General features: G+C 35.7%; 1 protein-coding gene across 16 annotated transcripts in view; it reads left to right on the plus strand.

Annotated features, from left to right (window-relative positions):
• The window catches only part of rapgef2b (Rap guanine nucleotide exchange factor 2b), a 155,824-nt gene that overhangs the window by 83,461 nt on the left and 44,933 nt on the right, over window positions 1-27,430 (plus strand). For 10 of the 16 annotated variants that reach the window (XM_088633263.1, XM_088633269.1, XM_088633270.1 and 7 more), the window contains 2 exons: window positions 1,635-1,802; window positions 8,517-8,534. In XM_088633263.1, coding sequence (XP_088489389.1) covers window positions 1,635-1,802; window positions 8,517-8,534 — 186 coding nt within the window. Of the gene's footprint in view, window positions 1-847; window positions 981-1,634; window positions 1,803-8,516; window positions 8,535-20,020; window positions 20,177-20,531; window positions 21,036-27,430 lie in introns of those variants that run through there. The other 6 variants (XM_088633265.1, XM_088633273.1, XM_088633276.1 and 3 more) reach the window with 5 other exon arrangements.

Genomic DNA, 27,430 nt, shown 5'->3' on the forward strand with positions numbered 1-27,430 from the left:
TTGGAGGTTTGTATAAGATCAGGGTTAGGTATTTACCTTTAACTTCATTTTTATTTGGCCTTTTTTACTTTTATGATGCAAAATCTTTGTCGGTAGTTTTTCTGTGTGTTGTACAGATTTTTGGCCAGTGATGATGATGATGGTGGTGATGTATTTATATAGGGCTTTCCAAACCCATGAATACTCTGAATGCATGTCAAAATGATGTGGTTGCAGCTCTGAAAGGGTCACTGATTCTCACCATCAAACTGATTACTCACTGGGGTCTGATTTTCCTTTTCCCAGTTACATTTAATAAAATTTGTTACATATTTTACATTTTTGTTTTTTTTCATTGTTGCTTGTATGTTTCTTTAAAGGTTGTTTGTGTGCATTGTGGTGGTGACAGCACAGTGGTAAGATAGACTGGTTCATTATACTTAGCAGCTATTACTTGGCATCTAGGTGCCATAGAGTAGTGTCACCATGTGGGTGCTGTTTTTTTTTAATAAAGACTGTTAATAGAAGGTTATTTGATGGCAATAGTGTCTTTTTTCCCTGTTTTTAATCATTAGACATGTGGAATTTTACCATGACAGACTGTTACAGTATGTAGTCTGAGGAAGATGCAGTTGCTATTAAAGAATAATCTTGTGGCATAATCTGCAGTAATCTGTGGAATAATTTAACAGTCTGTACTGAATAACCAGACCACACGTCTGCTAAAATCTATTTTTATGCAAATTAGTACAGAAAGATTCGTTTTTGCCTTTCTTTGTAAAATGTTTGGTGCCTCCCGCCTGTAATTATTACACAACTGCTTAGGTTCCTGTGACACCGATACAGACATGATTTCCATTCTGGTTATACTCCAAACAATTTACACTGCTCCCTTGCAGTTGCCATAGCAGCAGATAGTACGGTACAGAGATGTATAATGCAGAAGCCAGTATGCTGTTGTAAAATACGAGACTGCAGTGAACGAGACAAGAAAGGAATGTGTAAGCTATAACTGTCTTTTTAAATTCTAAATTTTATCGTCATCTTTCTTTTATAAAGGAATAATTTGTTGGCTGTCATATTTTTTGATTGGTAACTTTGGACAATAAGGTTTTTGCTTATGCAATCTTTTTATTTATTGAGACTGCTTTATGAAATGCTTATTTTCCTTCCTTGATTTTTCTAATCTACTGATGATTGTCTATAAAGGGACAAATATTACACGACTTCAGTTTATTTGTTATTGGTGTCTCCTTGTGTTCCTGCTGAGTGGTAAATTTGCCTCAGCTACATCAGAAGCAGATTAAAAATTGCTGAATTGCTTGTTAATTTTGTGAGCTTTATACACGCCTAACATTGTCTGTCCTTCAGTTGCTTTTAAAAAATGTTTGTATCTTTCTGTGGGTCTCTGCAATTTACGTGTGCTTTTCAAAAACATTGATGAAAAGCTGCCTGCCAACCAGTAAAATAGGTAAACTGTTAGCTTGTCAGGGGAAAATCAATCTTTAATTGCATTTAATGCTTCCTTTTTGGTGTTAAATTGTATTGATCGGCGCGTTCGGGTAACATATGTGTCTGAGCTTAGAGCTGCACAGTATGCAGTTGCTGCAGATAAAACCCTTCATATCTTGCTCTTTTTATCTCTGTACTGTCAGGTGGACTATATGGATGAAAATGAGGAATACTTTCAACGGCAAGCTTCTCACCGACAGTCTCGCAGGAGATTTCGTAAAATTAACCAAAAAGGAGAGAGACAAACAATTATCGATACAGTGGATCCATACCCTGTTGGGAAGCCGCCTTTACCCAGAGGATACCACACGGTGAGTCAGTAGGCCTTATCATCTGTGAGCTATACTGTATGTTGTGCTTGTAGCAAATGGTATCTTTTTGCTTCACCCAGTAAGTTAATAAGAAAAGGTATTTAATCAGAAAGCTGCAGAAAATCTACGTGATGCTGCTGAGTGTTGGTGGATGTGTTTTTTTTGTCTGTTGAGGCTTAAAATAGGGGAGGAGGTTGAACATGGGCCTTTTCTTTTTTGAAAGGCTTCTATACAAGTGACTATCATTTAACGCATATCATCTTAAATTCTCCGTTTTTTGCTTAAATATTTCCAGTTCGATGGTGGGTGACTGTAAAGCATGACTTCAGATAAAGCAGCAAATCTTCATCAATATGTACAGATTAATTTTATCAGGTCAGAACAAATGTGATGAAAATTCACAAAGCTGACAAGTTAACAAAACTTCTTCAAGGCTGAAGGTGTTAGCCCGTTTGCTTTCTAGTATCCCTGCATGAAACAAAGAATGATAAAAGGCTGTGTTTTTAGTATGGAACATTTGTCAGTAATTTTGTAGAATAAATGAAATTAAGGGGGTCATATGAGCTTGTTCTATAGGTACATTTATTTGAGATGTGCACAGCTTGGAGGTGAAATTGGTGTGATTAGTTCTAAATATATTTTAATACATTTCAATTTTATATATGCCAAGATAAAAGTACATGTGTTATGTTTGCAACTGCAGTCACTGGGGCTATTTAGTCCCAGGAGATTAGAATAAAATCTGTATGTAATTTACTTGTTTACTTTATTAGAAGAAACATCATAGATCCTAATTTCTTGCTTTAAAATAGAACAGTGAACTTTCTCATGATCCAAAAATGTTGATTATGTACCATTCTAAGTTCAAAATCAAGAATGCCTGTGAGAACATAATGAACATCTGAACTAAACTTAATGCTGTCCTACACATTTAATTGCTGTTCTATTCTTATTCCTTTACATGTATTTGTTGCCATCCTATGTATTTCTTTTCACAAAAATTCAAGGTTTTACTTGCCTAATCAAATATACCATGAAACCAGCTTTTTTAGATTTGTTAATACCAGTGTAAACACTGAGCAGTGTAACAGGAGAACAAGAACATGTACAGATAGTGGTAAAAAAATGAATTGGGTCATGCCATCAAGTGTACTAGTCTACCTGGAATTCTACAGGAATTGAGCACAGTTTCACCACCAGAAAGTCAGTTTTTCCTCAATCCTGGTTGATGGAGTTGGAAACCACTCTCTCATGTGAAGTTCCAGAATATCTTATAAATGCTCAATTGGGTTCAGATCTGGTGACCAGGAATGCCAAGACATGCATAACAAGAGTGTCATACGCATGATCTATAAATGGGGGCATTGTCATCCTAGAAGACACTGTTTTCAGCAGGAAAACAGTGCAACATGGAGTGAAGATCACACAGATCCACTAAGTAATGATTAACATTGACTTTGCCTTCCAAGAGAATGAGTGCACACAAGCAATGCCAGGAAAATGGAAATCGGGACATTAGGCAACCAACAGAAACCCGTTGAAACCAAGTACATAGGGCTGACTCCACATACCCTCTCATCCATTTGTCTAGAACTTTGTGAAGGGTGACTCATCTAATCACATGACATTACTCAACTGCTTGGTAGTCCACTGCCTGTGCTCCTTGCACCACTGGACTTGCAAATGTGAATGCTAGGTGTGATGAGCAGTTTGTGCACTATAAATTGACTGTGGTTTTCCACTCTATGGAGTTGGTGGGTAGTTTTTAATGAAGCTGGCTGCTCGTGACTAGCTACTTGTGCCTCAGGTTGAAATTTACAGTCAATCTGCAGTTGCTCAACTGTTATGCTTTGAATTAAGGCACAGATATCACAATCCTGGAGTATGTACTTCTGCTCACTGTTGTCCTTTGCTAGAGATGTATTTTCCTTGGATTTTTGTGCTGATATCATCTTATATACCTGTCTTGGTAACACAAGCTCCTGCCAAATATCTCTGAACAATCACCCCTTCTTTGTTTTCAGAATCACTGAGACTTCTTCTTGCAGCAATCCTAGCTATAATTATAGGCAAAGCAGGCTATTCCAACATTTTAATACATAACCTTAAGTGAACTGTAAGTTACTTGCTTAACACGAGTCTAAACAAACGTTATTTTCTTAACATACTCCTAGTCTTCCACGTCTTCCTTGACAATTTGTATATGATGCTGTTCACTTAACACAGAGCCTGCTTGACTTGCATTTAAGCCAATATTAACCAAATTTATGGTTACAGAGTTTATTTTAACCAGAAGTTTAATATTCCTTTCATTGGATTTAAGGTTAATGAAATGTGCAGCAATCACAAGGATGGTGTTTATATTTTTAGTAAAAAACATCCTAAACTTAGTGGGCAATCGGGACAGTTAGCTGCACTGGAATTTAATGAAAACTTATTGGCTGATAATTGCCTATTAAATGGAGGTATACAGGTAGAAAATAATGAAAATGCATAACACTACTTAAACCCCATTTAGAATGTACAATACTATGTTTAATACTATATTGTTTTATACTTGAAAGAGCTGAGCAAATGCACTGCAGATCTTTTACCTCAGCTGACAGTAGAAAAGCTAAATTGAGTGTTGTATTGCTTACTAACCTAGTCTTAAATTCTAAACTTTAATTTTTAAACTTTTCGACACTGAAAAATGTTTTAAACCCAAAAAATGTGAATGAGCGGAAGAAAAGAGGAACTGGAAGGTTTTTGGAAGACTGTCTATGATAAAGGGAAAAGGCTGGTTGTGTCTTAAAAGTACTAGATGTGGAACAACTCTGAATGCAAAAATGGTAGAGAAATATGGATTAACAAGAAGACCCAGAATATGAAAAGAAGTTATAACTTATAAAGGTCACTTTATTGACCATATGCAATTTCTTGTATTAGGAATTTGTCTTTTCACATACCCCAACTTGCTCTCCATGAGGTGCACACACAGGGAGAGAAGTTTGGAGTCAGAGCGCAGGGTCAGCCTTTTAGCCATAGAGTCACCGCATCGCGCCTCAATAGTTATAGTTATATATTATAGTTGTTTGTGATCTAATGTGTCATAAGAGACAAATATGGCAGTTTTCTACACATGTAACAGACACAAGCTATGGATCATGGATGAAGAAAATACTAAACTGATTTTGTAGTTGGCTGGATTTACCAGTACAACCAATACTGTCTGTGGACCTGTTGAAAAACTGAACCACATAAGTTTAATAAGCAAAATTGCTCCCTCTTATTTGTGTCCTTTCTGATAAATTATAAAACTGGATGAGAGATGATCATGGTAGAATTTTGGGAAGGTTCAATTGTGGATTGATAATTGCTGTTAATGATGAGATTAATTTATTTACATGTTAGGTATGCCAATCATACTTGTGTATATGTACTGGCCATACTTAAAAAATACTATGTAGTGATGGTTGAGAGTGGGTAGTTATAGGTTAGTGTTACTGAAGTGCAACTTTGAAGGATCATTAACTATTAACAAAGTTATTGACTTTAACTAATGTATGTTAATCTCAAAAATGTTTCAGAAGATGCAGAAAATCCAATGAGATCCTGTCATCTTATTACAAACATTTACTAAATATCCCCCCTTACAGCTGGCTACACAGTATTGCTGGTCTTGCAGAGGATATTTATACCAGTTGTACTCATCCTCTTCATTTTGTCAAGTCCACTCCATTGGATCGCAGCAGAGTTGAGGTCACATGCCTGATGAAACGTGCAAATTGTGTAATTTTCATAAGAATTAAAGTTAAGTTTAGTTGGACTTTTTGTTTTTGTCATTATAATGTTAAAAGAAAATCTTCTCAGTGACCTTCATATGCCAATGTGCCTACTCTATGTACATTGGAAAAACAATCCTTAATGTTACTACCTCCATGCTGCATAATGTTCAGTAATGTGAGTTGCAATAGCTCAAAGGCAAGAGAAAATGTGGTGATTATCATAATCATATGATAATATATCTGTGATGACGTTTAACAAGGAAGGGTCTTCTACAATACAGAGGAACTACAGAAAATGTTAATGGTTTGCATAATGCAATGCAGCCCACTATCAGTAGATGTAATAAAAGAACAAAACACTATGCAAATATGCCTCGTCATGACAAAAAGAGGAAAAAGAAAGAAGTCCGGGACTTAATATTTTTTGTTCAGCACCCATACAGTTACTGATTTCGTAGCACTTTTTTGAATAAGGGAATTGCATTCCAGAGTTTTCTTTGCTAAGATGTGTGTGTATATACCCTGTTGATATATTTTGCGGATTGTTTGATATAGGCTTAAATTGTGTTTTAAAGGCTGTGATAATAGTGTACGGTGTTAAGCATTTAACAACAAAAAGCAATTGCATATATAAAACAAATTCACTTCAGGTTGAAATTGACTACATTTTTGGGTTAGGTTTATGTACTTGTAACCACACCAGCTGTTACAACTTTGAGAAGTTATGCCCTCAAATGTATGATATCCTCAGTTTGTTAAAACTAAGCATATTTGGTTCAGCAATGACATCAGATTTTCGTCTGCATTTACTCGTTTGGACGATGGATAGTCACAAACCTTCAGTGATAGCCTTCAGAAATCTGTACTGCATGTGACACCTAGTAGCTGGGATGTAGGCTATAAAGCACCATCATCATTCGCACTAGATTCTGAAATAATTAGTGTTGCAGAACTTCTTTTTAAGTTAGTGTCAAAAAACATTGTGCAGGAAAGTAGTGTCAAATATTTTTGAAAAGATTATATTAAAAAAATGTTGTGCAGATTTGAATACTAAATTATAGCCTGGTAATTTTATTAATTGCTTGGCCAGTTTTTCTTTAAAAAACATTTTAAACTCCCATTTAAGAAATTATGGAAAATCTGTGAATTGGCTGCTTTGCTGTACTATACCATATAATCATGTATCATCAAAGTCCTTTCATCCCTTCCCTTCAATTTTAGGGTGGTAGTCACTGCTGGGTTTTTTGACATTCTCAGCTGATAGTTTAGAAGTCCCAGAACATTATACATCCATACATAAACTCAAAGAAATGTGCACATTTATAGACACATTGCAAAGTTCAGAAAAAATCGTATTTTTTACACAAATGCTGAGCAGCATTACATTACAAATGTTTCTTATTTTGAAACATGGAATTTGTGAGAAAATATTTTGAATGGTGCATAAAGCTAATGTATTATGGAAGATGCACTGTATGCAGTTTTGAAGTTGCTTAATCTGTAAATCTATACACATTTAATTTCTACTTATGATTTCTCAGAACACAGATCCAGTCATTAGCACATTACACAGTGTACAGTCAAAACTATTATTAAACTTAAAACATCTACATACGTTTCAAGTAAATTAAAAGATTTTGGAAAATTCAAGGGACAACCACTGTATTTTGCAGGCAAAATCAGAAACTGAACAAGTCAAATCAATTAATTATTTAATTAATTCAGTTTTCTTTCAAGATTTCCTTTCACATTGTGGCTTTAAACTTTGAGGCAGTGTTTGCTATGGGAAAACTGTCAGACTTACAGTTACAGAAGCCAAATTGAACAGGCCTCTCAAGTGATCATGGAAATATTCTTTCTTTAAAATGATCGATACTTGTGTGCTTTATGCATATAAATGGTCTGCTTCAAAGCTGCAGACAATCCCTTTGTTTCTAATACAAATTGAGACTTTAAATTGTGCTGTGGCATTTTTTGTGACAGGCCACCCACACACGCTGCTATTTATATGCCTACCATATGTCTACACTAATAACCTAGTTATTTCAAACTAAAGTATAGAGATGAGTTTAATATCCGATTCAAATACTGGAACAGTTCAAATACATAGTTTAATAAACTTCGTTTAGGCTTCTCAGGTACAAAGCAGAATAGAAAATGAAAACCCACCCTAATGTTTTGATTTAAATGGAATTGTTAAAGCACTTAATATGGAGGCTTAAAGTGAAACACCACTTTTTAGACTTGTGCCCAAATTAAACTGTAGCCTGTCCAGATGTTCCATCTTATGATTTGCTTAGTCTGTGTGCAGCATAATTAATGACTAAATGATGAATATATAATACACCTGACTGCAAGTTCAGGAAATACTACACATGCCAAGATGTCAGGAGTCTAAATCATGATGGGTTTTTGCTCTTGAAGTACATACCGTTTGGTGTTCTCTAAAAATAAAATAGATACAGTATATCATTTTTATTACTAGATAAATCTAGCTATTCGTGTCAATAAGGGACTTTGCTGTCCCAGTGCAGCCATTCCTTAATTGTTATGGTTTTGTGAACATCATTTACACAAGGATGGATGTTAATCATAGGAAAGAAGCTGGCTCCCAGAGAAAAAATTATTTCAGTAATTCTTTAGCACTGATTATTAAATTGTTCTAGGTTCTCAAAGGTTTTGTATGGATTGCAAGAAGCATGTTTCGAGAGGATTAGTTATTGGTATTTTTATTTAATTTTAAACTGCATGGCGAACCTGCATCAGCATGATAAAGAATGAAAATGCTTTTTTTCTTTCAGCTTGCATGACTCATACAGCATAATTTTAAGGGACATAATCAAGCTTCAAGCATAATTTTCATAATCTTGGAATGAAATGTGGCATGTGTGATAATTCTCATCTTTTCCTTTTCCTTTTATGGCATTCATTTCATATTGGCTCACAGGAATGCACTAAACCTCAGGTATTGTAACTGTTATATGTACATGTCTACTAACATGGGGTTTTGTGGTGTGCTTGCACTGTGCTTAAGATTTGTCAAATTTGTTTTCTTTTGTCTTGTTTGCCTGTTTGTGTTCAATGTTTAAGTTGGAAATATAACTTCAAAAATGTGTTTTTCTTTATGAGAAATTGTACTTTAAAGGAAATGTTAAATTTCTAAGAAGAGGCCTGCAATTTCTTAATGCTTTACGGTTTTAAAAATGTATTTTTTAGAATTGAAGATTCATACATTTCTATAAAGTAGAAAATTAAGTATTTTGTCTTAAATTGAGCACACAATTTAATTATGCATGCTGACGAATGCACTTCAAAATGTGTAACAATTTTCAGATAATGTACCATTAGTTACAGGTTTATTTGGGTAAGTTTGGGTTATCTTTCTGCTATCCAGTACTTAAAAATGTATTAATTTGTACAGATATTCAGCAAAATGCTTCTAACTTTTAAACCAATGTCTTAGTTCTCCAATATTTATAAGGAATTTACATTTTACAGTACTTCTAAATAGAAAGAATCTTATTCATACATGTTCACCTTTCTTTCATAAAACAGATGCAAAATAAGTTGTCTACAAAAACATTTTAAAAAGATTCACAATCATTTTTTTTTATTCCAATCAAATTTAGAAATTAAATGAATAAGCTTACATTTTGTTAGTTTTATCTTAGGGGTGTGAGCTTTTGGCTTCTAGTGCTGTAGTCCTCTCTATTATTCCCATTACTTGTCAAAGACTGATTAAGGAAGGGTTTACTCAGGAGGAATCTCGGATGAACACACAGGGTGAGTGACAAAGCCATCAAATATTTCTGAGAAAAGCCTGCCTATATTTAGTTCTGTCCTTTGCAACTTTGTGTGCGGTTATTCAGCTGTGCTTGAATATAAAAGCACAGTGACAGGTGTACAACATTTGTAAGAAATTTTAAAGAGACTATAAAATGAATGCAGGTAACGAATAAACAATGCTGGCATTTTTAGAGTTGGCAGGAATTTATCATAAATAGCTAGTCCTAGAAATACAGATGTGATTTTCAGTAAGATGTTTCATGTCTTACTTCTGTATAAATCCTGCAGATTTACAGCCATCTGGATCATTCTCGGAAATATATCTAAAAAAGAGATAATTACAATAATCTTGTAAAGGCAAATATGAAAACAATTTCAGAGCATTAAACCTGCTACTTTTCAGTTCTGTTGTTTAAAAATGCTAAGCACTTCTTGTAATGTATTTAAGTAAAAGAAAATATTTTATACTATTGTATTTAATATATAATAACGTGTTTGTTACTTGTGTTTTTCACATTTAAATGTCAGATCTGCAGCAGTGCTTAGAACATAACTCTGTTTTATTGTAGATACAATAGTAATGATATCTTTATATAGTAATAGAAAGATGTGAGGGTAAAAGAACACTTCGAAATGGGATGTTTGAATGAGGTGAATTTCAGACTTCATTGCTAGTCAGATTAGAATCTGAAAAACTCCATGTAGCAGAAAGGTTAAGAATATTTTAATGGAAAATGTTTGCCATTGAATTCCATGTTTCTCTCTGAATTTGCATGCAGTGTTTTGAGCAGCAGCCCTGATGTAAAGGCTGTCAAGCTATAGCTTGGTGGCAAGGGATTGTGGAGGAGTGTGACTCCTTCTCACATTGTTTTCAGAACATTTACTGGAGGTTGTCTATTTTGGAAGGTGACATCATCCTCAGAGCCAGAACCTGCACATACTGCTGGAAGGAACAGTCTGTTGTTCTCTCTGTGCAGGGAGGACAAGTGCATGATTTGATGGGTCACCTTAAGATGCTATTTGACAACTGAAATCCAGAAAAATCCAAGTTTCAGCTCAAGTAACCTTGACTTGACCATTAATATACTGTATAATATTATAATTCAGAAACAGACAAGTTGGCAATAAAACTAAAGGATTATTTTTTTCTTAAACTATGGAGCTTTAATTTTTTTTAATTAAATGGATTTTAACATTTTTTAAGTGCTTAACTGCTGTATTAAGCATACTTTAAATGCAGTACAAGTTGAGATGTTATGAAAACTGCACTTTTGGCCCGTATTCTAATTTTTCTCATTTTGCACTTGATTTATAATTACTTTATACTTTTTATGCAGTTTTGCCTCGGGTGCTAGACTCGGAAGAAACACTTTGATTTGTGTTTATCATCATTAATTTGTTTTAGCTAGTGGCTGAGGTACTTTCTTCTAAACCCATAAAACTACAGTGACATTAAGGGTTGGAAATTAGTTATGCAAAGTATTATTTGTAGTTCACTTTTAACAGAAAATGGGTAAACTCATTGCTAAAGTACCGGTGGTTGTAAAGGCCATGTGCATTATGTAACTTCATTTAAAATAAGCAGATCAGTAGGAGGAATGAACCATTATTCCTATGTCTCAGCACTTGTCAAAATTTAAAACAACTAAATTGATTGAAAGAGTGGTTGAAGATCTTTCGTGGATAAGAGGATGACATTTCAGACATAAAGACACTCATTGATGTTGGCACATGTAACAAAAAGGATATTGAAATAGCGTTGTGCAAATTTCATTACAGTAATAAAGATATTCAAAATGTATTATCATCATTCAGTGGTCATTGGTATTCAGAGAACAAAGTTGCCATTTCTATAACTGCTTTTTTCTCCAAAGAACATTGCTTGCTGTATTATTTTGTGATTGTCTCCTGGCATAAAGATCAACTTAGTGTTCTAAAATAAAAACTGCAAAAATGTTTTCCTTCAAATTTCTCTTTCTTTAAAAGTCTTTTTAGAACCAGGAAGTCTGGGAATAACAGTATATCACCAGCAAAAGCAAACTTAACCGGCATGGTTAAAGGAGGCTGACAAAGACAAGTGGTTAATTTCTCCACTAATATGCATGATGGGGTGATCAGATCTGCCAGCCTCACAGGTTCATCCAGTACTTTTTATAGCTGAGATAACATTGGGTGCTTGAGCTAATGTTTATTTATAACTTGTCAAGATGTCAGCACTCTTTGTCACGTATGGCACATTGTTGTGAATGTGTACTAAAGGGGGTTACAGCATTTGTTGTCATCAGTTTCAAATATATAAGCATGGTTAGGTTTTATAGAAGGTACAAGCAGCACAAAAGTAGTGTACTTTCTAGATAGGAATTGTAATCATTTTAATAATGCTGTGATCAAAGGAAAGATTGTCTACTCCTGTGCATGAGATGCAGGTTATGTCTATGTGGTATCTTAGTATGGAAAACATAACTCAATAGTGGTTCTGAAGCAACTCATGATGAAGGGATGAAGAATACAGGATTGTAAAGTGTCCTGAATCACTTATAAATGCATTTTGGTAATGCTGAATGTGTTTTTCATTCTCAAAATTAATTTACTGTGCATGTTTAAAAAATATCTGAGCAACATGCTTTGTCATGAGAAGAGGCTCTGATAATCCTGTTTCATGTAGGAGTTAAACATCTCTTTCAGATGAAGCTATTTTAAGATGGCTTGGATTTATTTCATATGAAACCTTTCTTATGAAGTGGCCTGCTGTTATTGTCTTTTTTTGTACTATTTATTTTGCAGCTTTAGTTTTTAAATAAAACATACTAAATACTAAATAAAACATACTCAAAAAGTTTTTTCTGAATACTGATTTCTTTGTCATTCTCTTCCTCTTCTCTCTTCATTCCTGTCATTTTCATGTTTGACTGTCATAGTACACTGTAGCTTTGTTTTTTGTGTTAAGATTTTTATACATAGTCAACATTTTATTTTACTTTCGTGTTTGTGAGGAAGTCCACTCCCTGTCATTCATCTTGGACAGGAAGTTAACAAATGGAAATTGACCGGTCACTGCAGTTAATATATCCTTTGGTCTCCCTTAAGCACCGTGGGAATTTTACCATATGAAAAATGAGACGAAAGTATTTCTTCTACAGAATGAGACCTTATGAGAAAAACAGCTTTACAGGCTGAGTGGTAGATTTATATATTTTTTATATGTTAACCATTTGAATACACACAACATAATGACCAACCGAAAATTGTTAAAACTTGTCTACAAAGTATTTATGTTGTTGTACACATACATTACCATGTTAAATAAGTTAGTGTAGTAAACACACAATTCTACAATTTAGAAGGACTTAGCTTAACAATCATCAGGAGACCAAAAATCATTTCCTAAAATACAAATCTTAAAAGACAGCATTTTAAAACATCCTCTGGAAGGATGGCAGTTGGATGCTAGTTTTAAAATGTGAAGTAGTAAAAGTGAAATAAAGTATTAAACTGCCTTTTTTTAAATATATTGCTTGAAAACCTGAATTTCAGTGTTTGCACCTCTTAATGTAGTCTTTAACTAAACTCAACTTTCACTGAAGTCCTTTCAGCAGTATTAAGTATACTATTTGTAGCTTTCCTCTAATAATCTCATGATTTAAATGGATTTTCTTTGAATTCACTGCAGTAAGCTGACACATCAGCAGATGTTTTATGTTTCAGGTTGTATTTTTTCATGATCAATATAAATGATTGCTTAGGGGATGGTGTACTGTCAAAGAGTTATTGTTCAGGTGATGGGGAAAGCTTGAAATATGTTCACAGCCTCAAAGATGTGAGTGAGCAAAGATCACTCCAGATATGTTTCAGATAATCCATTCTTTGTGGTCATACTCCATATGCAGAAGAAGAAATAATCGTTATTTACTGTGTTTTTCAGTGGCGAGATAACAAATGCATTATATGCAGTACGTACACAGCTGGAGGATGATGTCAGTCTTTTTACCTGATATGAAATGACAGGAAAGGGGAATGCAATCCCCGTAAAGTAATCTCATGAAACGTCGAGATCGGTGTGCCATTTTCAGGTTGAAAGCATGAGTATTCTGTCTAAGTTTATGGCTATTTTACAGAATCTTACAAAGTAAAAAGTCCTAATTGGTTTTTTTTATAAGGAACGTTAGGCTTTGTAAGGATAAATATTAGGCCTTTATAATTTATAGATTTCGAATGCATCTGAACAGCTCTTGAAAATACAAATAAGTGAAATGTTTTGCAGGAACTATTGCTGCTCAGAAGGTTCAAAATGAAGGAAAGCTGAAACTGAGTCCCAATTGTTTAGGCTTTTAGATTTATTAGTTTTTTTTACTGTTTTTCCATTAGTACACTATTTTTATCTAGATTTATTTAACTGTTTGGTCCCACTCTTCTCAAAGCACCACTTTGTCAGAGAAAGTTAAAAGGCAGAAGATTTGTGACTACAAATGAAAAGTAGGAGTGTCTTATATTATTTTCCATGTATGGAGCCTATCTAACCAGTATAACTAGAATTTGAATGCATGTTATAGTCATTTTAAAACAATAGTAATGGGATTAGGGAGTTTTCCACTCCCTTTACTTTCACCTCTAATCTGAATGTAATCTTGATGATCCATTTGAGATTGTACTTCGTGTTATGCATAATTTAATTAGTATTTTAAATATTCTGGGTTGATTATAATAATGAAGAGTACTGTATATATTGTTGATAAAACATAGCTTAAACTTAAACTTAAAACTTAAACTTGAACTTTATTGCCATATGTAACCGGTACGTGTACTGGTACAATGGAATTCTTACTTACAGAAAGTCTCTCGATTGTTAAAACAAGTGTAAAAAGACAAAGTGCAGACAGGGCATCAAGAAAAAAAACAAACAGTAGACAATGTACAAGTAAACAAGTAAACAGTTTGAATGTAAACAATGCTGACGTGTAAACAATGACTGGAGATAGGCAATAAATAAGAAATCATGAGGTAGATGGTATAGGTGTGGTCCGAGAGGCATGGCTAAATGTGTTCGCCAATCGCACTGCTTGTGGCTAGAAGCTGTTGAGGAATCTAGTGGTAAGAGTCTGTATGCTCTTGTATCTCTTGCCTGAGGGCAGTGGGGTGAAGAGCTCATGCCCGGGATGGTGACTGTCCTCTGTGATGGCCAGAATTCTACCATGGCAGCGGTCCTCATAGAGCTGTTTAATCCCGGTGAGACCATAGCCGATGATCTTCTGGGCCATAATGACCATTCTCTGCAGTGCCTTTCTTTCTCGAGAAGAGGTGTTGCCGTACCACACGGTAATTCCATTGGTGAAGACGCTCTCGATGGTGCAGTACACAGGTACTGGCATTCCCCATCGCCTGAGGCACCTCAAGAAATAAAGGTGCTGCTGAGCCTTCTTCAAGATAGAGTCAGTGTTCACAGTCCAGGTTAGATCTTTAGAAATGTGAATTCCCGAAAACTTAAAGCTGGTGACTGTTTCCACTTCTGTTCGATGATCTTCTGGGCCATAATGACCATTCTCTGCAGTGCCTTTCTTTCTCGAGAAGAGGTGTTGCCGTACCACACGGTAATTCCATTGGTGAAGACGCTCTCGATGGTGCAGTACACAGGTACTGGCATTCCCCATCGCCTGAGGCACCTCAAGAAATAAAGGTGCTGCTGAGCCTTCTTCAAGATAGAGTCAGTGTTCACAGTCCAGGTTAGATCTTTAGAAATGTGAATTCCCGAAAACTTAAAGCTGGTGACTGTTTCCACTTCTGTTCCATCAATACTGAGTAGGCCTTGAGTGTGTGGCCTGTGTCTCCGAAAGTCCACTATTAGCTCTTTCGTTTTATTTACAATCAAGTCGAGGTTATTGCTATGACACCACCCAAGCAGCTGTACAACTTCATCCCTGTAGGTGGACTTGTCATCATCGCTGATCAGGCCTGTTATAGTGGTGTCATCCGCAAACTTAATGATGCGGTTGTTGCTGAGTCTTGCTGTGCAGTCGTGAGTGAACAGGGAGTAAAACCTTGGACTTAGACAGCACCCTTGTGGGGTTCCAGTGCTCAGGGTGAGTGGTGATGATGTTTTATTACCTATTCGCACCACCTGTGGCCTCTCAGAAAGTACAGCAGCCAGTTGCAGACAGAGTTGCACAGACCTAATCCCCTGAGCTTTGTCACCAGTTGACTGGGTATGATGGAATTGAATGGTGAACTGCCAGCAGCCATATCACTCTGCAATTCACAACTGGCAACCCACTGAAGCTAAGCAGGTGTGAGCCTGGTCAGTACCTGGGTGTGAGACCTCCTGGGAAAAACTAAGGTTGCTGCTGGAAGAGGTGTTAGTGGGGCCAGCGGGGGGTGCTCACCCTGCAGTCCGTGTGGGCCCTAATGCCCCAGTATAGTGACAGGGACACTATACTGTAAACAGTCTCCATCTAGGATGAGATGGAAAACCGAAGTCCTGGATCTCTGTGGTCATTAAAAATCCCAGGGCATTTCTCGAAAAGAGTAGGGGTACCTCCTAATAATCCCCATCTATGAATTGGCTTCATTACTCTGCTCTCCTCCGCACCGATAGCTGATGTGTGGTGAGCGTTCTGGCGCACTATGGCTGCCGTCGCATCATCCAGGTGGATGCTGCACATTGGTGGTGGTGGAGGGGAGTCCCCATTACCTGTAAAGCGCTTTTAGTGGAGTGTCCAGAAAAGCGCTATAAAGTGTAAGCAATTATTATTATTATTATTATTATTAACTGTAGTCCACAAACAGCATTCTCACACACAAATTCTTAGTGTCCAGATGTTCCAAGGCTGTAGGGAGAACCAGGGAGACAGCATCATCAACTAATCTGTTGTTCTGGTAGGCGAACTGCAAGGGGTCCAGGGACTCCTTGATGGAGAAGTTGTGTGACACAAGCTTCAAGGGTTTCTTTAAATACTGTGCATGTGAAATAGAATAAGATGGTAGAGCCTCAAATTTTCAAGTGTAGGCTACAGTATGCAGAAATGACCGCCATTGTCATTTTCAGTACTTAAGCAATTAGCATATTCTGGACTGTACTTTGTAGTGAACTGTACTGAACTTTGATATTTTTGACATAAATGAGATTTATTATAAAGTTTTTGTCCTTGATGTGTGTCCATGAATTGGATCATTTAATTTTATACTTTATGTTGAATTATAGATTTTTGTGATGCTTTATGCAAACTGCCTCAGTGACATTGTTATATGAGATATAGATAGAACAAATGTTAGTTGTAACTGCCTCATGTGGCATTGCTGTTTGACAATTCTGAACTAAAAATCAAAATTTGATTATTTTCTGTTGGTGTAGAAATTTGTGAAATCATAAGGCACGTACGCTGAAGTGTTTTGTGTTTTGAACATAATCAGTTCTTTTATTAGTTCGTGTTTTTTGATCACTTACATATAATAGTAAAGAGATGACACACTGAATCTTTGAGTAGACCAGAGAGAGTGAGTGTTCATCAAAACCCTTTTCTTCCTTTAGTAATCAATCTTGATTTGCTTCATCATTTGTAAAAAAAAAAAAATAGGGTCATCTGATATGTTGTCTTTTACCCAGAGCCACAAGCCTTCCATGTGCAGTTTACAGCAAATTGCCACTCCACCACAAATTAGCCTAATTGCCCTGCCTCTTCAGTGAAGGCGGCAGCAGATTACATTTGGTCCCCTTTCAAGGTTTTTGTGTGTATTTATGCCCTGTTAATAGCTGATGGCTTAACAGCAAGCAAAAAAAATGTTGCCAGACAGTAAAATGGATGCCATTGATTTTTGCTGTGTGCACTGTATAAAAGAAAAAGGGAAAAGGGTTATTTATAATAACACTTAATGTCAGATTTTACTTTAGTCAAACACATCTGGGAAAAGAAATGTTTGGGAAGGACCTCTGAGATGGACCTTTGTATAGGTGATGTCATTTTAAGCACATCTCCTCCAGTTTCTGCCCTTGGTAATTGATGCCTAGTATTTAATGATCAAGTCACCATCTCACACTTGTTTATATGATACATTATATCACGCTGAGTGTGGTCATGGTAGGGGTGATGTCATATTAGAGTGTAGTATGATCCCTGAGGATTGCTATGAACTCTCTCTGGATGCATTAAATGTCATAATTAGAAGCATGTGTAACAAGTCTTAATGTAAGGTTATTTAAAAAATCAAAATAAATGCTGCGAACAAAGGAGGACTTGAGATACACACCAAAGAAGTGAACATTTTAATCTAGTAGAGCTAGTAAATTAAAGTTATCAAGAACTGGGAAAAGGAGTCTAAGCAATTAGCATTCCAAGCCAGATTTATCATTGTAATTTTTCCTTAACAATACATGCTTCAGTGTAACAGCAGGGCTGCCTAAGTCTACCTGCAACTACCAAGTTGGTTATGTCACAACTAAAGTTATATGATCACAACTAACTGAACAAACTAGGTGATTTTATAAAGTAAAACTGAATGACAAAAAGAAATATGCAGGTATTTTATCCCAGATTGTATTGCACCGTCATTTCATTCATGTTCTTTCCTGCACAGTTAAAACAATTCAAAACAAATTTAGTTAACTTCTTCTAAGTTGCAATATAGAATCTCACTAACTTTCCTGTTCCTGTCCTCGAAAGACACACAGGTCTGTATCTGCTATAGACACAGTTAATAAAATTGCTCCTACCTACATGATCAAAAATAACAGATCTGGTAGTTGGTTTGTAAATCCACTAATGTGCTTTGTGTTTTTTTAACTAGCATTCCTTTGATATATTGCTAAACAAATATTTTTCATTAATTCCAATGACTTTAGAACTTTAGTTATTATGGTGGTGATGTGTTAGTTGACACAATGCCTAATGTACATAATATTTACAGATAAACAAAGCCCCTCTAATTTAAAGCTGAAAGCTGTTTCATTTAATGCTTCATTCCGATTTTTGTTCTCTGACCTTAATCTGATCTCTGTTGTTTGCCACATCTTGGGTCAGTGGGACTAACTTGATTATCTTGACTAGCAGGTGGTGTGTCAGTTAATCCGTCTTGACTCTTACACTTCCTTCTTAGAAGATGTCTATGCTGTTCTCTCGCCTTTTTTTCTCACTCAAGCCTTCTATCAGCTGTTTGCTAGTTTCTAAGCGTTCATCCCTTAATATTCTTCCCTTTCTTTGATACTTTCTATTATTCCTCTCTGCTTCTCTAATGGTAACTTGTTTCTACCTATTAACTCCCTGAAAGAGACATTAAATTGTTTTCTGCCAAAAACCTACAATGCACAGAACCTCAAAATTGAAAGTGTATTGTGACACTAGTTTATTACAAACACTTACGTAGACTTGGAGAATCTGCATTTTCCGTAATCTTCCTTAAAAAAAAAAATTGCAAACTGCAATTAAAAAGTGTGTATAAAAGCGTATTTGTCCTATCCATGAGTACAAATGTCAGCTCCATCAGGCTACATTTTATGTCTCGAATCTGCCAAAATTAACATATTACAGTTGACAAAATGTACTTTTACTGCAACCTATCGAAAGCAGAAGACAAAGGAGCTATCTTATTGTAATTCTGTTAAAAGTGACACCCAAGCAGAGGCTTATACCATACTACATTTTTAGCCTTTATATATGATTACTTTTAGTCTTAAAGGTATTCAGATAAACATGTCACTGTTGTGACAATGTTCAAAACTTTTGTTTTAGAAAAACGTACTGGGAACACTACTGACTCTTTCTGATTTCTACTAAATTTACCAAAGGTCTAAAGGTGTAGGATCATGAAATTTTAAGGTTTTTATTATTCCACATATTTATTAGGAAAACAGGAAAACATGCATATTTTAAAAACATTTTTAGCTACTTAACATTTTATTTTTTTCCTGTTTTTTTTTCACAAAACTATAATTGAACACCATAGGGCTTATAAAGAAATGTTAATTCTGTTCATCTGCAAAAAATAAATCCATGATACTTGGCATTGGTAAAACTGTCATAGTCATATCTTTATTAGGCTTCCTTATGCATGTTATTTTAATTCAATTTTTTTTAGGACTTCTTAAGACAGATAAAAGGCATATAAGAACATCACCCCTTCCCATCATTTCTCTTTCTTTTGCTTTTATTAAAGTTAAATAGGAATATTTTTCATTGCCTTTTCCGGGTAATCAAGGTTGGGCCCCCCACATATATTTTCTGCTTTCTGTCCATTCATGGTGATAAAGTAAGCACCCATTTGCTCAAGTGTTGCTCAATAAATCCGTCACCTTCGTTGTGATACAATATAAGAAGCTGGTGATCGATGAGATCTCTCCCAGAGGGACTTGATAAGCTAGCAGCTATGATGCAGATGGACAGTTGTTACTTTATCAAAGCCTCCCATCTCGTTCATTTCTGCTTTGGTCTCTGAAATGCTGGAGTGCATGAGTGGGCGAGATTCCGCAGGGAAGTGCTTCTTCCACTTGAGCTGAATATTTTACAACACTGAGAGGTACAGTGCAAGAAGCAGCAGCAGGCAGAATTGGGTAGGGAATCGCTATGCAGTTACATCACTGGCGCTGTGCTGTGCCAGTGCAGGTTAGCAACCTGACTGCTGGATCTTGCCTGCTCCAAGAAGCAGTAATGGCGTGTGCATCCTGAGGGGACTGCAGTCTACAGCTGCTTGTAAAATTCCTGCTTGTCCTCTTGTTTGTTTTTTTTGTTCCGTTTTTTTTTTCCCTCCCATCTTTGAAAAGGAAGCTTTCTCACCGCCCAGGAAATGGCTTTCCTTGTCCGTTGCTATGCCAACTGCCTGCAGCCGTGGTCCTCCACTAAAGTAAGCATGATAATGAAATTACTTTCACAGGGCTTTTTGTGTTGGGGCTGTAATTTATTTTTTCCTCTCTTTATTGCAAACATTGGAGGGAATGCGTACTGCTGTTTGTATTTAACTCCTTAAAAGCCAAGTGCTGCAGGGTGAAGGAGTGAGGGGATATTAATTGAATAGTGTCAGTCACTCACTGCCTTGCTTCTTCAATTAATAGTGGAAACTTGGCGAGTTGAGCAGGAGACAGCAGTGCCCGTTCCCTCAGCATCATTAACAGTCAGGGAGGAGGTCCCTATTCACATGCTCTGCCCTGATTTTTTTCTTTCCCCCCTTTGGTTGCAAATGAAATGGGAGTGTTAACAATGCCTCGCTGAATGCTTTAGGCTGGCTCCTAGTCCCAGACTAATCTAATACTGGATAAAGCCTTTTGAGGGAGTCTGTCTATGTGTGAGAGAAGAGTGTGAGTGTGCGGTCAGCCATTTTAGATTTTTTTTCGGAGTTTATTTTTCCACATCTCCGTTGGGTGTTCACTTTTTTTTAAATGTCATGGCACCTTTAAAAGACGGGAGGGTGTGCAACCATGCAGCTTATTTTTGAATTTATTTCTGAAAACATGGAGGCAGCTGGTGCTCGCTGAATGAAAATCATGCTCTGCTTGTGCACGACATTCGAAGGCTGTCAGCAGCGGCTCTCCAAGCTGCAGCTTTTTTTTCTGCTGTAGAGGCTGACTTCAGCCAGCCAGCCGTGGGGAAGAAAAAAAACAACAACCCAGGATGTTTAAATTCAGCCCGACATACATTTTTTCATTATGAAACCATTAGCAATCACAGCCAGCCATGGAGTCATGGGCCAGCAAGATAAAAATCTTGTAAGTATTGAAATGCAGCTTATTTATGAGCCATTAATATAATGAGGTGTTGTAGAGCAGTGTGTAATGGTTGGAAATTGATTTTTTTGCTCTGATGCATAGATGAATTAATGATGGCTGATGAAGAGGCAGGAGTGTCAGCCTGTGTAATTTTTTAGGTGATTTATCATGGCTGCAGCGATTTGAGTTGTGTATGAGAACGCGAATGCATTTAAAATGTGTTGCTTAACAGCAATCTTCCTATAGAGTTGGTATTTTACTTCTTTTGAGACTTCATTAAGTTATGTACAGATTAATTTAAAATCATTAAAGTCATCAATGTCAATGTAATAAATTATTAGAAATGTTATACTTTTTACAGGTGCACAATTAAGTGTGATTTAGTTCAGATTTGGTTTAGTTCCTGCTCTGAGTTAAATGCGTTAGTTAACTACAAAGCTGGAGGAATGTAATTATAAGTTTTGATTTCAGTATCTGTTTGCCATTATGAATGCAAGGCTTGCATGTCAGGTCAGTAGGCATCCTAAAGAGCGGAAACAGCACCTTAGTGTGTGGATTGAGTTGCTTTGCCACATGACACAGAGATCTTGAATACAGCTGTCAACATAGGATTTCCCAAACCAAAAGCTGCAAAACTGTTAACAGCTGGAATTATTTCTTTACCAAAACATGTTAAAATCAACAGATATCCAAGGGCAAATTAAAATACCTGCTTCTTTATGTTATGAGGGTTTGGATCAGCATACATGTAGGTAAGATAGTTATTGTAGGGCAATAATATGTGGTTAGATAAACAGGCCAGTAACAGACATCATACCTGCAGATTATTTGCTTAATTGATTTTTTGCATCAGATGCACTTTGATGTTAATAACATCCTGTGAGAGGGCTTTTAATTGTGCTTCTTGTAGTCTGTAGGCAGAAATGGCATAGTTTCCATGCTGAGCCCCTTTTCATTTTAAGCAGGTAATTTATATTCGTTTTTGCTTACATAAATTAATGTGGTAATGCCTTCAAAGTGTCATTAGCATGTAAGGATTAATGCTTTTGTTTATTAATCCACCACACTGCCTCTAGATTTTGAAAGAAAATGGTGGATTAGTAAAATATTTATAAATGTGAAACAGTGAAACAACTTCAGATACATTGTCAGGTTTATTTTTCAGGCACGTATAGGACCAGTTAAATATAGTCAAGGTTCTTGGGTAAGCACTCTGCCTCATTTACTGTATGTCAAATGCTAATCCCAAGAAGGGAACAGGAGCGTCTATTTTTTGGACAAGGGACCCATTGTTTCAATTAGAATGTTTTTTGTTATTTTGAGTTCAACAGATTTAAATAATACCTTGATTACAGGAGAAATACAGCATGGTTTGCAATGTGTAGCCTTATTCACAAATTGCTTCAGTGTAATGTTGTATCAGCCCATCAGTAAGCTTCTCAGAATGTCAGAACAGTGTAATTGACGTGGCTGCTGAAAGCGTAGGGGGGTTTAATCTTTTGATCCCTTGTGGTCTGTTAGGTGAACATAGCAACTAGGACCAGAACATTCTCAGGAGTCATAGGATGTAGTAAACCGTCTTCCACACAATTAAAACACATTCAAACACATAGCTGAGTTTAGAAGGCTAGTTATAATAAAGCTATTTTGTTTCCTAGCTGTTGTTGAGGTGGATTGATTTCTGATAAATTAAAAGTTCGAGAGGGACAAACAAGTGCTGTAATAGTATTGTGATGAGAGTGTTTGTCTATATTCTGAGTTATATGTTTTAAGTGTTAGACTTGTAAGTGTGGTTGGAGCATTTTTGTTTTTTGTGTTCCTTATCCTAAGAAAAGATTTGTGTCAATCGTTGGTATGCATGTTTGAAAACACATCTGCAGTATTGTATTGCGTAGCTGTATTATTGCTTTGATTTATTTTTTCACAGATTTGCAAAAAAATTAGGATGGCTGTTAGGATGCTTACTTTTAGTTATTCCACTGTAAATCCTGTCGGCTGACAAACTATGAACTTGATTTTGAATCCATTTCTCGATCATCTTAGATAATAATAATAATAATAATAAACTTTATTTTATATAGCGCCTTTAAAGGTGGCTTCTCAAAGCGCTTTACAGGATGACAATAACAATAAATAAGAAGACTACAACAATAAATAAGAAAAATTTCACAAGACAGGACACAATTATAATTACAGCAATACAACAATAACAATAGAGGAGACCGTGGAAGATGGTATTAAGAAGAGCAGAGGGGTGAAGAATGGAACCAGTTAAGTAAAGGCTTTTCTGAAAAGGAGGGTTTTGAGTCTGGATTTGAAGGAGTTTAGAGAAGGTGACTCTCTAATATCCTTGGGCAAGGAGTTCCAGAGCTTGGGGGCATAGCAGGAGAAGGCCCTGTCGCCCATACAATGTAGACGGGCTTGGGGGACAGTAAGGAGGGCAGAATTTGAAGAGCGGAGGTTGCGAGGTGGGGAGTAGGGCGATAAAAGTTCAGACAGGTATTGAGGTGCCAAGCCATGTAAAGCCTTGTAGGTGAGCATGAGGATTTTAAAGTCTACGCGGAATTAGATGTGTGTTTGTGAACAAAACTAGATTTAATTACCATGACTTCTTCGTATTGAAACGTGCTTTTCATTTCTGATACTCCGTTGTTTACTGTTCATACACCAGATGACTATCAGTTTGACAAGTAAATCTTCCATCAACAAAACCTTTAGTTTGTTAGGTGTCTTCTTAGGCAATATGCCATCACTTCAAGGTCTCACCACCTATCCCTTTCATTGCAGGACTAAGGAGTTCATATATGCAGTATACTGTATGACGCAATAATGATTGACATAGATAAGATTATTTTAAACTAACTTTATAGCTTTTGTAGAATTCTCAAAAGGTCTAAAATCATCTTAGTTTAAAACTATAGTTTCTGATAGGTCCTTATAATTTTGCTAGTAGGTTGAAATTGTTGGTTTCTATGTACATGATTTTGTATTTTAGTTTATTTTCCAAATGTAGGAACACAGTAACCCCTAGAATATGGAGAGACATGGTACTCATTCTAGCGTCTGTATGCAGTATAGAATTTCTGACTATTAGCCTGTATAAGTCTCCATTGTAACTTCCTTTGTGTGATGGTTTTCCTCTAGGTAGCATGAGCTTAACTGGAGTCCCTCCAGGAAAGTGTATATAAGTATTGAAAAATGATCCCTATCTGTTTATCTTACATAAAATATTTGACATATTTGACAAAGTATTTCAGTGACACATTTAAGAAATTATCTGTAAAATAAAAAAACTGAGATTAAAGACTGATTGCAGTTTTTCCTTGAGGGGCTTTTTTTCAGCATAATGACAATAAGAATCTTTTTTCTATTTAATAGTTATTAATGGTTACTGATAATTATGTCCTATGGAAATATAGCCAAGAGGAAAAATATATATTTAGATTATTGCTTCTGATTTTTTCTCCAAACAGCACAAAACTAAATAATTCCATGAATATGGATATATTAGCTATGTAATCACCCTCACCTTTATAGAAAAATGCTTTTGTCTTTAATTATGACAGGTGGTAGGCAACATGTGTGGCCTTATTAAGTCTATTACTAATTGTATTCCTGTTATTAGGATTGATAAATATCTTATAAGGTGACTTATATTTAAATATATATATATAGGAATATTTAAAATGTAAAGGTTTTTCCCAAAACATCAGCATCAATCAGGCCTCCATTATGTGTCTTTATATGTCATGGTTCACCAGTTCAAATTAACGTTATATAGGCTATACTGCCAGATATTAGAGACCAATCAACTGAATAAATTACCTGAAAAGGTTAGAATCTGCATGCCTGAAGCAGAATGTTGTGTGCTTAGTTTTCCCACGCGTATGATACAAACACATAAACAGTTTGAAAAAAGACAACAGGTTGCCATGGACTGGGTATCTCAGGCTAGTATGAAAGTTGAATCTGTACTTTGCTGGGCTGTCACAAAATTAATTATGTTATATGTAACATATATGAAATGTTGCAGCCTTCTGTTTTTAATTCAACAAAAAATCTTTGTTTATTTTTCTGATGTGCTCGTTGCGATAAGTAGTCTTTTATGCCTCTTTATGAAACAATAGCACACATTCTGTTAATCTGCATGATTTTTGTATTGATAGTGGCATTCCATAATCCTAGTTAAAAGGGGATCGCTGACTGAATCAAGGAGAGCAAAATGAAACAGACAAAACAAGAAATAAAAAAATGGTCAACATTTTAATATACTTAATGAAAAATATTGACATTATATTCTGTGTTTCTGTCTTTTTTACTTTAAACAATTGTGGGAAACATGCTGACTGGCCTTCAGCAGTCAGTTATTGGTTAATTTAAGTTTTTTTTTTACACTTACACCAGAAATGGGAAAGTAATATTGAGTTTATTCATGAAATGGTAACTATTGAAAGGTCCTTTGGCATGAATAGACCAAATATGTACTTGAATTATTTGCTGTGGCAGAAGCAAAAAGGAAAAATAAATGTGAATAAACTATCCTTGGTTGTGGTGCTCATATTTAAGTGATTGACAGCTGGCCTAAATAGAAGAGAAAGGATGATTCCTCAAGTATATACAACATTTATTATGAAGCTAGACTATAGAACTGGGAAGCAATGTGGTAGTAGGTAGGCTGTCTTGAGGGGGATGGGTAATGATATTGGAACTGGCCTTCAGGCATCAGCTGGTTTTTGGATACCATCTTCATCGTGTCAAATTCTTCTTTGCATGAATCAGTCAGTTAAAAAGGTTTGATATATTCTTTTTTCATTTTTGTAAATTCTGCCACACAGTACAGTATATTAGCATGTACTGTACCTTTGTTGAAGACTGGATAGGTTATTTGGAAAGTAGTAGGTATACTTAACTGTTTGAATTATGACACATGCAGAGAATGAGTTGCAAATGAAGAAGTAGAGGTTAATTCCATACTAAGAAGGGAAAACAAAGACTTTGAAGCTGTGGAGCCTGCTTTGGGTTTGTACTGTAGTAGTAATAGCAATTGGTCACTTATAACCATGTGTAAATAGTGTTTAATTTTCCTTGTACAGCTGCAGTTTTAATTACTCCAACCGATTGAAGAGAATAGCTGTGTTATTTTTAGTGACAGGACCTGGGCCTCAGCTTTAGCCTCTTTCAAAAATGATAAAGGATCATTTGTCTGCTTTATTTTGGCATTAACAATAATAAAGCATTTTTTTTAAATTAGGACAACATAAAAATAATCTATAATAAAGTTTTGTGATACAAGTTGTTCATGTTTTTTATTAAACAGTAGAATCTGTTTTTCTAGTTTTACATTTAAACAGTCCAAATGCTTTTGAACAAGTTGGAGAGGAGAATGAATCATCCTCTCATCTAGATAATAGCTTGTGTGATGTAGGTGTAAACATTTTTGCTTTCCAGTTAGGATAGCATGCTTCTGGTGTTAATAGGAAAAATCTCAACACCAAGCCCTTAACATTTGAATGTGATGAAAGATCTTGGGTTTGGTTCAAAAATCCCAAGCCGTCATATTGAAATTGTTATGCAAACAGTCAAATTGAATACATTAATCTGTTTTATGCTCCTTATTCCATTGTATTTTTTCATCTTGTAAACATTTCTCAAACCTGTTTGCTGTACTGTATATAGAAGCTATTTATGAGAAGAGATGTTTACCACAACAAAGTATCTTAAAATAAGCAAATGGAATGGCAGTCTTTATGATATAATGGCTATCTTCAGCAATCTTGGGTGCAAGCAGAAATTAAGACAGGCTGAAAAGAAGAGGTAGTTTTAGAATAATAGGAAAAAAATAAGACTCGGAGCATTTTCTGGGCCAAGTTGCTGTTTTTACATAAGCTGTTACCAGCCTGCACTCCGATATTTTTCTTATTCAATATAGGCAAATACAATTATTATAAAACAGTTAAATTTAAACATCCATTAAAAATAAAAATATATTTATAATAAAATTTATAAATATAACCACTATAAAATGCATTTTGGACTTTGAGCTTCGTCTTTCCTCAGTTTGACGTGTTTACACTTCAGTGCCAATGCCGTCATTCTGTCTGATGAGATCGATAAGAATTAGTTATTTATTAGACGGTGACTATAACTTTCTTTTTGACCTTGGCATCTGTGAAAGTTAAATATAAGAAAGATCTGTTCTTTGTGTAAGCCTGATCTATGAGCCAGGAGCATGGCTTATGGCACAGAGGAGATGTAAAACTGTTATTGTGAGCCTTATTTGAGAGAGTGATGGTCGGTATGTTAGCCCCAGGCTGTGTAAGAGGACCCCTCAAAGTTTTACTGTTATTGAGAATTTCTCGTCTTATTTTTACATCCTTGGAGCTGGCAGTTTGCCT

The sequence above is a fragment of the Lepisosteus platostomus genome, chromosome 1, assembly GCF_059453375.1.
Source record: "Lepisosteus platostomus isolate fLepPlt1 chromosome 1, fLepPlt1.hap1, whole genome shotgun sequence".
NCBI classification, from domain to species: domain Eukaryota; kingdom Metazoa; phylum Chordata; class Actinopteri; order Semionotiformes; family Lepisosteidae; genus Lepisosteus; species Lepisosteus platostomus.